Source organism: Rhipicephalus sanguineus, unplaced genomic scaffold (assembly GCF_013339695.2).
Source record: "Rhipicephalus sanguineus isolate Rsan-2018 unplaced genomic scaffold, BIME_Rsan_1.4 Seq9225, whole genome shotgun sequence".
In the NCBI taxonomy this organism is placed as follows: domain Eukaryota; kingdom Metazoa; phylum Arthropoda; class Arachnida; order Ixodida; family Ixodidae; genus Rhipicephalus; species Rhipicephalus sanguineus.
The window spans coordinates 25,341-37,992 of record NW_023616294.1 but is presented as its reverse complement, the minus strand read 5'-3'; the positions used below and the strand labels follow the sequence as shown (position 1 = coordinate 37,992).

Here is a 12,652-nt window from a genome sequence, read left to right as displayed (position 1 = left end):
CACACTCTGCCCCTAGTCTTCTGTTGCCAGGTCTTTACTGAACACTTCACCTCAACTTCCCATGAAACACCTGTTTATACATGCTAGGTAAAAATAGTAATGTAGGATGTTATGTGAATAGCCAACAAAAAGTCATACTGTCTGAACACTGCAGACTAAGCTTGGGAAGAATATCATAAGCTATATGTACCTTACTGCTTCGAGTGGCCATTGTAATTGTGTACAAGTAGCTTTTTCCCCTGAAAGCCACAAACCCATTGTAGCAGTAGTAGCATAATAAATTCCTGTTATTTGGTGAAGTGTACAAAGTGACAAGCTAACAGCAAGAGTAATGGTTGACAAATAAGTAGCTGTATTCAAGTTAACTACTGCAAGAATTCGGTATCTGTCCAGACCCTTTGCCTATCCTTTTGCAGAATCACTTGCATGATGTATACTAATAAACAGTAGCAATAGTACACAATCACAAAGGCAAATGTGCAAGACAAAGAATGAGCACAAGGCAACAAAGGTACAACATAGTTGCAGGAGTGATTTATTCCGCTGGGGAGGCTTATGGATACAAATCCAAATTTAGACTCGGAAGCTGCTACCAGCCCATTTGGATCCACCTGACCCCATGAAGTGACAGGTTGTTTCAGAAAAATGCTTAAAATTGCTGGCAAGGGCTCAGAATAACGGCTAGAAGCCAACTCAGTTAAAACGTGCTTACCAGTAATCGGAAAAGGAAAAAAAAATGAATGCATCACAGGTGAAAACATTCGGCTTTGCTCGTATGAACGCATTGCACTGTACTGCCAAAAAGAATGTATACCCGTTCAAGAACACAATGCGTTAGGGAAGCACCTTAGAGCAGTGAAGTAAAGCAAGTTAGCATACTATTAAGAGGCCATTCACGATTCCTTTCCCAGATTGCTAACAAAAGCTGCTTGCACATTGATATGAAGTAACAGTCCACTCAGGGTTACGAGAGTTTGTCTAAACCATTTGAAAACGGTACAGTGGTCAACTACCCCGAAACCAGCTACTTAAAGCTACCCCTGTAACGAAGAGAGTGTGCCTCCCCATCAGGACTCCAACTTGCGCAAAACCACGACATCCAGTGGCACAGGCCCTCCAAGAAAGCAACGGGGCTCCTACTTCCTAGTTGCCCACGTAATCACCACCTTTTCTGTCCTCGGGTAGGGCTCCCAACGCTTGCGTGTGCCGTCGTTTAATTCCATTAAGCACCAGCGCAAATGAACCAATAGCAGTGCCAGGCTAGGCAGTGTGGACGTACCCGACCTAAATGCATATTGCGAGCAGTTCCATTCTCAAGTCACATACAGGCTTCAATAGTGCCACGCTTTCCAATGTAATCTTTTTTTATCTTTTATGAAATATATATAAATAACGGAGGTACCACAATGATGTAACGAATATGATAAAAGAGTGTGACAGGCAGTGCATGGCCTTCCCACTCTAAGATGACCTAAACTGATGAGACGCCATGTTTCATTCCTAGCAATGTCATGATCAACAACACATGCCAGAGGCACACTAAAAAAACAAAAGCTGTACAAGAACAGTGTTGTGTTTGTTCGTATCCAGGAACCAAGGAGGGTAAAGAATGGTATTCTTTCCTGCCACAAGGAAAATGCTTTACACTAACACTACAAAACTCCTGCCAGTAAACGAAATGAAAAAAAAAAATCTAGTTCTTGTAGTGTAGTAGACAACACCGATAACGCCATTTCTGAAACAGCAAAGTTATCTCATCCCTAAGAATAAACATTACTCATATACACATGTATACATATTTATACAATATATATATAACATACTGGCAACCTTTATGTCCACAAGTCATATGGTCCACATCACAAAGTGAAACAAGTTTTAAAAAAAATTTTCCACAACGATCAATTTGCTGGCGCAACAGAAGTCACTGCAGAAAGCAACAAAAAAGCTTGCACTTCTGCCTCTTAAATCATTAAATACCTATACACAGGATGATGCATGCCAAATCAACACAGTGAGGATCGATACAAAAAAAAAATGTTATCACCACAGCAAATGTGAAATGAGGGAAAAAAAAAAAGCATCAGCAGCGGGTACCTATGATACACAAGAGTTATAATACAACCACGCTACCTAACACTTGGAGAGGACAATGAGAAAGATGCAAAGTGTCGGAGAGAGACAGTTGCAAACAAAAAGCTGTACACGGCCAAGAAGGAACAAACGAGAAAAACAAAACGCCGAAGCATGCTCGTTAACGGCAACGGCTTCTGTTCGCTCCCTAGCAATTTCTTCTCAAGAAGTCTTAGTGAAGTGTCACATCATGGAAGAAATAAAAACAAAAGAAGTAGAGACCACACATGCACGAGAAATTGAGCACAACAGCACAAGGAGGGAGAGGCTGGCAGTAGCCACAGCTGCCAGCCCCTGGACGGGACTCCCAGACGACAGCGACATTGCCCCGCTAGGGAGAGCCGCCACGAAAACACGATAAGCACCCCCACCCCCCACCCCACCCCTTTGGAACAGGTACGTGTGCGAGACCGGCCGAGGAGAACGCTTCTGCCCAAAAACCCACCGGCGGCGGCCTCTGCCCTGATCACGTCTCGGAGAACCACCCCCGTAGGCGACTCCCAGTGTGCCGCGCAGCAGTGGCTCTCAACTGCCGCGGGATGCGAGGGAAGGAGAGAAAACCCAACTGGCATGGGCTTTGTACTGCAGCTTCAACTGGCGCCATCGCGGTGGTAGCCAGAGAAGGTGGAAAAGAAAAAACACGTGTCCCAACCAGGCTGCACTTGTTGGACCACCGCGGAGGAAAGAACACTTCGAGCGAACCCTCGGGCCCGGGCAAGCGGCGGAGAGTCTCGGTTCATCGCTAGGACACGGACTCCTGCGCTAGCACCGAACGTTTGGGCAACACTGCTGCAGTGTTGGACCCCTGGGTGGGCACTTCGGGGGTCGTGGCAGGCGAGGAGGTGGCAAAGTCTGACGATGTCCCCAGGAGCCAACCACCGGTAGACGCCGAAATGGCCGCAGCATCTGCAGTCGCAGCGGCGGCCTGTTGCTGGGGCACGAATGTGGGCTGTTCCAGCAGCGTAAAACCTTGGTCGGCGGAAGAAAGCAGGGCCACGGTTCTCAGGGCCTCGCCACCCATGAGTGCCTGAGTGAGCGAGTTGATGTCGCTTGTGCTCAGAGGCAAGTCTGGGAAGGCGTCCACCAGGTCGGGCAAGTCGGGAACGTCGCCCTGTCCTGCACCAGCGGCCGAAAGCTTGGCCAGGGATTCGCGTGCCATGGACACATCCTTGGAGACGGCTGCCAAGGCTCTCTCCAACTCCTCCGTTTCCTCCTTGCTCGGCACATACTCGCCATTTTTTGCTTCTGCAAAACAACATGCCTTTCTCAGGACTGCGTGAAAGTGTAAATGCTAGTGCAGCTAAACACAAACATACTACAGCGCTAAGCTTAGATAACACAAATTATCTTCTATGCTGAATGCCCAATTGTTATGTCTGGTGCTCATTTAAAATACAGTATAACCTCGTTGATACGTTTCCGAAAAAAACGCGGAAAATAAACGTACGATCCGGGAAAACGTACGATCCGAATCCAGTAAAAATTGAGGCTGACAAGGACATATTGAGGTGCAAGGGCAAAAAACATTTATTTCTCAAAAAACATGGAGGGACTCTTCGATTTTCGAACTCCTGGCATCTCGCTGGCAGCCAGAGGTCAGCCAGCTAGTTCCAGTCCTGACCGAAAATAACGTCGTGGTCACATGTATTGAAATCCCGAGACAACCCGAATATTGCAAAATCGAACTTTGGGACAACCAGCGTAAACGTAAAGAAACGCTACCGCCGTGTCAGCAGACGAAAGTTTGCGCCGCATGAGCGTCGGTTCTTTCTGCATTGCCGCTTGGAAATATGGGGCTAGGCTTGCCGAAGAGCAGAAGTGATATTTTCAAGCATACGCATTTGGGATACGACCATGTACGTTCGCAAGATCATGCATGACTTGCCCCGTCCGTGAAGAAAACTGCCACCCGCTAAAGGCTTAACAAGCTCAACTCTTCGCAGTGCAACACAATATGCGAAATCTCGCGAAAGTGGTAACTTAAGGGGGGAGGCTACCTTCGGATACCAACTTTTTTGTTTATAGAGATATCTTAATGAAATTTTCATGATAGACTCACAGCAAAAGCATTTGAAGAATTACAAAATTTCATGAAGTTGTGTTCACTGGTTCTCAAGTCAGTATGTCAGAATAATGCACATTGTTCTCTTATCCCAGGCCTGGAGAACTTTCAAAAGGTACTGGAACTGTGAAATTAACTGTGATGATTCCCAGATTGATACTTCAGGGGGTAACAGAGCCCTTTTTTTGAATTCCTTGCTGAAAAGTTTTAGCAGACCATCAAACTTAGTGTTGGTGATTAGGATATTATCAATCAAATTTTGATTAACTATAATAAATAACCTACACAATATATTGAAAAAATGGCCTTGTCACCCCCTCAGCAATTTATTCAAGTACATAATAAAAAAGACTTAAGGAATTCGATGAGTGGTTCCAGAGATATGGCTGGGATAAGCAGCCTCACTAGCTAAAAAGTCATTTTGAGAAAACGACGTTTGAAAGTTTTGAGCACATATGTAGTTCTAAAATGATCCTGCAGCATAACTGGGAGGTGTCCTTTGGCACTCTCTTCTTTGCCGCCTTTCTATCTTCTCTAGTGATCGATTATTAGCCTTTTTCAAGCGCAGAGAATTTTCTCTCGGCGGCCCGTTATATTGTAAATGCGATTAGGCCATGGCTGTGGTGCTTGCCAGCTTTTTTGTATTGTGCTATCACTTAGTCTTTATGCAATTGATCATTGAATAATTTTTATAGGATCTAAGAGTGGCTCTTCATGACAACCTATCCCTTCCTCCTAAATAACAGGCAATTACGGCCAAAACATTGGGGGAATAGAAATCCTTAGCTGTTTATTCAAGACGCGAATTCGGCAGAGGTAAATTCATCTCCTGCTTCACTCAAGCTCACTTGTAAACCTCGACTGTGATGCGCTTCACAATTCACCGGGTGCGGCGACACGGTTATCTGCGAGGCTTTTTTTTTTTTTTTTTTCAGATGATTCATGAGAGCTTGCGGCGATACCACGCACGGCTCCAGCGCGCCTAAATTGCATCAACAGTGCTTTATTTCACCTCGAAGTGCTCGGCCGCGGAGTCCGGGAAATCTGCACGCGATGTTCTGGGTCGCGGCATTCGGTGACGATGCGCAATATCCCTAGGTGCGGCGACGGAAAATCGGCGCGCAACGTGTTGGTCTCGCATTTCGGGACGCCGCTGCGCGACGAGCTTGGCTGTGGGGTCCGCTGCCGATGCGTAAAATTACCATCCGTGGTTCCGAGGAGCCGGCGGGCGATGCGCTGCGTTGCTTACGAAGAAGCACACTGCCGCGGTTCCTCTAACGCATTGTTCTTGCCCGCAAAGTTCGAGGTTCGCCTCGCCCGCCGGCGCCGTGAGCGGAGGCCTAGCGACGACGCCGAGCAGTAGACGCGCCGGCCGCGGTGCCCGAGTTTGTTTCAAAGTACGTAATGCGAGGTCGCAGTACAAGGAGTCGTCCCGCGATTACTTCGTCACTACGTACGAAGTGTTGATAGCAGAACCTCCAACCGCTGATCCGACGAGTCAACTAAAGGGTCGGACCGAGACGCGCGCTTACGACGTTCGCTACGAGCGCGGCGTGCCATCGTAATCTGATCGGGCTTCCGCTTGCAGCTCCTAACTAAAACGTGGTTAAGTTCTACGTGATCGTCGACACGAGCCGTGAACACATAACGAGTGCGAACGCGTCATAAAGACCGCGACTTTCGACAGCCGTGACCTCGCGAAGCGCAAGCAGCAGCCATGGCAGCAGCCGACGATCCCCCGAAGCGCTCATCGGACCAATGGCGAGGCGCGCTGGGGCAACATGGCGGACGCGGCCAATCGGAGGCCTCGAAACGACCTTCGGACATTTGGTTTTGTGCGCTTGTTTTCGAAGGGAGGAGCCAGCTGAGGCGGGGAATTCGAAGACGGAGAAATGCTCGTTCCACGAGACCAAAATATCGGCGAACGGTGGCGCCGTTGCGAAGCTATTATTTTTTTGAAAATCAGTGTTTTTTTTGCTATTCCGCAATAACTTTCGCCACCGTGGCAGGCGTAACAATTTTTTAAAGCACTTCTACGTGGTTTTTTGGTGAAGAATATTTTGGAATCTGATAGAAAAGGGTCTACAGAAACTGAAAATGCGATTTTCAAAAAAACCGATTTTATGCCATTTTTCGCGATACGAAAAGGCGCGTCCCCCCTTAAGCGTCCCCGAAAGCGACAGCTGTTCGCGGCTATCGCTGACTACGTCGCACACTCGCGCTGATCAGTTTGCGTTCTGTCTTAACTTGAGACATGCGCTATGTTCGCCGCCACTCGTAATCGCACCATCTCGCATGGCGGAACGGCTTTAAAAGCTAACGCCCGGCGTAATGGCAACCAAAAGTGAAGTCCCCAAACGCCCACACTTGATTTGTCGAGTCCTCACAAAGAGGGCGGCGAGCGCGCATCGTCCTCGTTTTGGCGTCTGATAACCAGAAACCTCCCAGATATCTTCCAGAACAAATCTTTTCTGCAGCTTCTGACGACCCGCTGGTAGGCAGAATTGCCCAGCCAGAGAAATACGCCGAGCAACCCAAAAACGAATGCGCTCCGGAGAAAAGTGTGCGGGAAATTATCGGCCATATTCACTGGGCACAATGTCGACGTTGCTATGGTTACGGGTCGCGGCGTGTTGTGCAGCGGTGGCGATACGGCGGCGGCATGTGCGTTTTCGCGGCAGGCCGTTTGAAGATTTTGACGCCAGCGTCGCCGCCTGCCTTCGGGTCGTGTGTGGTTCACAGAGAGCGGCGATCGAGCAATTCGGAAGAGACGCGGAGGGGACAATTGTGCAAAGCAGAGAGAGCGCGGGAGGGGGGAGCACTGCGAAGAAGCTGCCGTTGCCGCGCGGGCTGCTCTCTGCCACTTCGCGCTTCACAAGTACACGAGAGGGCCCTTTTTGCACACCAATGAGGGTTTCCGAGTACAAAACGTTTATACGACACAGTTTTCCGCATGCTGAACGTTGCTGCCGAATAATCGTATTTTCCTGGAACGTATTACACACAACTGTATGGGTTATTTTTAATTTTCGCGATTTCGAGCGTAGGAGTCGGGAAAACATACTAAGCGGGAACGTATCAACGAGGGTCTACTGTACCTGCCAACAGTAAACTGGACAATTTTCAACATATGCCATACTCGCCGTGCAGAACAATCAGCGTGGCGGCCACTGCAACAGTTTGTCTTAACAGAAGAGCATGTGTGAAGGGGTTCATCTTAAGCAGACTTTTATTAATAATTTTTTTAATTGGGTCTACGGAAAACCAACAAGCATTCCCAGGTTCAGCATATGCAATAGTTCGGCATACCGAGTTCATCTCATGGGTGTTTGCTGTATCAGCTTTCACAAGCTCTGTGGCATTTTGTACTACACAAGCACAGCTCAGCACCCAATATTCACATGTATTAGGCGAACTATAAGCAAGCTGTCTAGTTCATCAAAGGTAGACGCTAGCAGTATTCTATTCCGAACACTTTCCAGATAGCCAATCAGCTACTAAAGAAAACAGCAACTGTACTTGTGAACCACGCCACAAAACACATGTATGCTGTAATAAGGCAACATAACATCATCAAGCTATAACGTTATGTAAGACAACAGTGCTGAAACACAGTGTCAGAAAATGGTTCTTATTTACACTTCCAGCACTGCTATAATAGGCAGTAACACTAACAATCCAGTAAAAAAGTTAATTACACATTGAAACTGCAAATTACAACTCTGACTGGGTACATGCAATAATAACTTTCAGAAAAAGTATATACCCATAATGAAAGGTTATTAATGGACAACAAAACCATCTTACCCTTACAATTCCAACTACCGTATTTCCTGTGTATAAGTTGCACCTTTGCATAGAACGCACCCCCTACTTTTTACGACTTTTGTGGGGAAAAAAGATATAAAAGACTAATCAATTTTCAACTCTGTCAACATGATAAAACAGAATGATGCGCGCAGAGTACATTCAGTGCAAAATGCGTAGTCACACGTGGCACTGAATATATGTAAGCAGCACTATAAAACTTGTAAATAGCGCTGTCCAGAGGTGCAGAAGACCAATATTTATTCCAGCGGATTCGAAGCCACATCCTCCGCCTCGGTTGGCAGCATCGCTTGGATGCCGTTGTCAGCCTCCAAGTAACTCCTTTATGCAGCGTTGTAAGCACCTTGAAGCACATCGCTGAGGTTGCCTCTACGGCATTACGAGGCTTGGCAGGGACACACAAACGATTGTGCCGCCCATGGAGGAAAAAAAAAATTGCGCTGGCCTAAACACACGCATACAAACATAAATGGCGACCAGAAGCCTGAAGCTGCGAATACTGCTGGACTGCAGCGACACCTCACAGGGAGACTGATGAGATGATAACGAAGTGGTATTTTTCGTTTTTGTAACTGGTATTGTGGACGTTAAAATGTTACACTGAAACAATTGTGGTGCCCTTTTTTATTTATTGCCTCACTTCTGTGGGCTTAATGCTTCGTTCAACCCTTTCAGACGCACCTGTGAAGAACTGTCTGCAATTGCTTCAAACTTACACAACATTGTTGCAAGGCACTCGATATTCTGTTACACACAATATGTCATAAATGTTGATTTTATGTGTCTTATACTGATTAAGCTTAATAAATTGTAAATAAATTTCTATTTACCTGGAGTCACTCAGTTCTGTTTTTGCATAAATGGAATCAGATCTCGGGCTAGAAATATGGTGCAAAATGTTTTCGGTTTGTGTTCATTTCGAGCAAAGAAAAATTGTACTTCTGACGTTGCTTATGGAAATGAATGACTCGTCCAACATGGTAGTGCCTTCAGCAAAGTGATCATATCAGCAGTGCACTGGAAAACGAAGTTAATTGAAGACATTATTATGCAGGAGGTCCTTTCATATCCGAACTCAATGTTTCGTGCTCTTTCTTCGCTACTTGTCGACGCATTAGCAAAGACAAGTGATGTACACAATTGTACAAAAGAGTCACAAAGGTTAAGGACAAACAATCTGACAGTACAATAGTGCGCGTGACGGCGCTGGCTTTTATTGCGGCCGCAATCTCCGTGGTTGCCACACTGCTTGAACAACAAGTAGCTGACATATAAACCCCACCCGCTTCACTATTATAAAAATTGACATCTTTTTACGAATGCTCTCGTGCTCAGTTTATCATACTCTCGAATGAAAATGGACATATTGGTCTCACAGAATCATATGTCCTTTTGCATATTACAAGACACACTAGCGAAAATATAGGAAAAAAGGTGCATCTTATACACCGGAAAATATGGTACATGGAACTTGTAGTGCGCTGGCCAATTCATGTCGCTAGGTGCACACACATCGAAGAGACAGTTTACTATCATGTGCAAAACTTGCAGGAACGGGACTAGTAATAGCTCTACTGTTTCTTCTGATTTGCTTCTGATTAATAAAACAAGTCCAGGATACAGTGTCCACAAACCATATCGAGCTTACCTGCAAAGAAGTCGCTGAAAGCATCGTCGGATATTTTATTTAACACTTCGTGAAATCATGCTCTTCAAGCAGCTTTGTTGCTTGGCTGGCCAGCTCCGCTGCATCAAGCGGCAGCTCCAAAGATTTCTCTATTGTGTCTGCAAAAGTAAAGTTCCAATGGTCACACGCACTACGAAATCCCAGCACAACACTAGCTTGTCCAATGTCACACGCAGTACGAATCCCAACACAATACTGGCTTGTCTAATGTGATTTGCTAAATGGCAGGAAGAAGTTTTAAACTCACCACCGACTAAAACTACCAGTATATGAGGGGAAATGTGGGGAACAATGCAGTCATGCATTTTTCAAGATAATTTTAGGGGAACTTTGGGATTAAAAGTCTGCTGCACTTACAAAGCATTTTCAATGCGTGATGCTTGAGCGTAACATCATACAGAGCATCAACAAAACATTGGGTTGAGTTCTTCTCTGTCTCTACAAATTTGTAATAAGGACAAAACCCCACTGAAAGCGGCTCGGTGCTTGAACAAATACCCGTGTCTTGAAAACCCTTGGAATATTATCCCAACTATATAATCTGCACAAGTCCTTTCCAAAGGGTGGCACACTTGCCAAATGAGAACCAAAAGAAGCTGGCCTATGGCATCTGGCATGAGGCATGTCAACTTGCCAGCATTTTTTAACACATGCATGAAAGAAATACAAAATCTCTAGCCTTTTCATAGTTACAAAAACACACGTAAGGCTTATACAGTCCACTTAAAGCTACTCGTATGCAAGTTTCATTTCCACAGTTGTACCATGGCGCAACAAGCGCGGTGCCCCACATTGACATGACGAAGTGGAAGCTGGACCACATGTAGGAAAAGTGCCAAGGGCCATAAATTGTTTTCTTCAAAATGCATTTCTCGGCAGACACTTATTTGGTGATGTGCAAAACGAGAAACTACAAGGACTTGCCCGACTATGACAAGCACAGTCGAACCAGCATAATGCTAACGAATTAGTGTGTAATCGAACAGATGTAAAATCCCCTTGAAAATCCCATGCAAATGCATAGGGCTAGCGCACACGTATATAAAATTCCTCACTGCACTTTCGATACATTGAACGCGGCACCACAGGAAGGCCGAATAATAATAATAATATCTGGGTTTAACGTCCCAAAACCAAGATATGATTATGAGAGATGCCGTAGTGGAGGAGGGCTCCGGAAATTTCGACCACCTGGGGCTAACGTGCACCTAAATCTAAGTGCACGGGCCTCAAACATTTTCGCCTCCATCGAAAATGCAGACGCCGGGCTGGGATTCGATCCCGCGACCATCGGGTCAGCAGTTGAGCGCCATAACCGCTAGACCACCATGGCGGGGCAGTGAAAAACTCAAAGTGCACTGAACCGCACGTGCATGAAGTTCGTGCACACGTAGCAAAAGATTAGTCATTCTCAGCCCCCCTGTCTTCTCAGCGCTACAGTCTTTCCTCACTTCTTCCTTGACAGACTGACCCCACTTGTCTCCGCGCACTTATTTCTTGTGCCTGGGTGCGAGATGCTTTGACATTACTCAACTGTTCACAGTACAGCAAAGGCATGAGAAACAGCGAGAAGCTTCCCGGATGTTCAGCATCGTTGAGACGCACCGACACGGTACGATGAACTTTATTCGGGTCCTGAAGATCAGCCCTTAGGTTGACACAGGCGGCTCCCACACCAGCACAGTAAGGTTTAACCTTACCACCGTATCGTGGGCCTTCTGGATGGCCTGTACTTGATCTTTTAAAAGAACTCCACTTTGAAGGACTCGTTGCCACCAGTCCCCTTCCTTGTCACAGTCTGTGAAGTCACAGGACACTGCCAAAGCGATGATCCAGAATGATACCATTACACTTCTCACCTGTGGCAGCTGTCTCATTTGAAATGACGACACGCCTCGCTTTCTTGACATTTTGAAGATAGTGTAAAGGCCTGTTTATGCAGCAGTGTATATCTTCCTCCTCACCAAACTGGCTTTCTCTTTTTTGTGCACTTCTCGCTGCTTGCGCACTTTGTGTGTGCAACCAGTTGAGCCCCGTCAAGCTGTTTTGCTGTTTGCTCATAAAATAAAACATTTATCACTGTGGTGTGCTTATTGATGTTTCTGCTTTTGGATACGTCGACCAGTAATCTCCTGTTTGTTACGAGTTTAGGCAAATGTCAGGAGGTGTGCATGGGTTTTATTACGAGCTAATATTGGCACAATTTGGTATATCAAATTATTTCACGATCCCTTTCAAGCTCGGTATATCTGTGCTGGGCTCTAGTCCTTCAGCTTTCTTTTATAAAAATGTTAACAACGAGCACAACTTTAGTGCCAGGAAAATCTGCATGTAATAAATGACAGTTTGTATTAGTGGGGATATCAAGGTACAGGATACAATTGTTACTACGGTAGCTTCCACACCAGAGCTAGCTCATCCATCAGCAACAAATCTGAAATTCTGTAACTCACACCTATCCAAATAAAAGGAAATGAGAAAAAAATGAAAATGTTTACTGCGTAGAACTGTTCGCAAATGTATTAGCTGGCAGCACGTATTGATAGACTGTCAAATACGAACCTGGTGAGAACTGGTTTTCGAGATCCGTTGCCAGATCGGGCTCTATTCTCTCCACAAGTTCCTTTGCCACCGTCTCTGTGTTTATGCCACTGGCAGCTGCCAACACAGGTACGTAGCCATAGCTTTCAACCATCGGGAGGCACCTAAAGCCCACAACAGCAGCAGCTGGAATGAGCGATTAAAAGACATATGCAATCATCAGCTGGCACTTGCTTAACATCCTTTACATTATGCATGCATTTCTGTCACAGTCACCGCTTCATAAGGAGAAAAGAAAACTAAAAATGTTGATACAGTAAAAGCTCATCAATTCGGATTCTAAGGACCGGAAAAAAAATGTCGGAATTAACCGAATGTCCGAATTATCGAATGGTCGAAAT

At 45.9% G+C, this 12,652-nt stretch overlaps 1 protein-coding gene across 1 annotated transcript; it reads right to left on the bottom strand.

Moving 5' to 3' along the window:
* Positions 1–2,790: 2,790 nt before the first annotated feature.
* On the bottom strand, positions 2,791–12,401 carry LOC119378670 (uncharacterized). Its single transcript, XM_037647724.2, has 3 exons — positions 12,273–12,401; positions 9,672–9,808; positions 2,791–3,378 (listed from the first exon to the last, which is right to left on the bottom strand). The coding sequence occupies exon 3, from the start codon at positions 3,290–3,292 to the stop codon at positions 2,876–2,878; it is 417 nt and encodes a 138-aa protein (XP_037503652.1). The 5' UTR covers positions 3,293–3,378; positions 9,672–9,808; positions 12,273–12,401; the 3' UTR covers positions 2,791–2,875.
* Between the last annotated feature and the right edge of the window lie 251 nt (positions 12,402–12,652).

Bases quoted from the DNA above. Each gene is read 5' to 3' on its own strand.
- LOC119378670 (XM_037647724.2), bottom strand. From the start codon at position 3,292: ATGGCACGCGAATCCCTGGCCAAGCTTTCGGCCGCTGGTGCAGGACAG.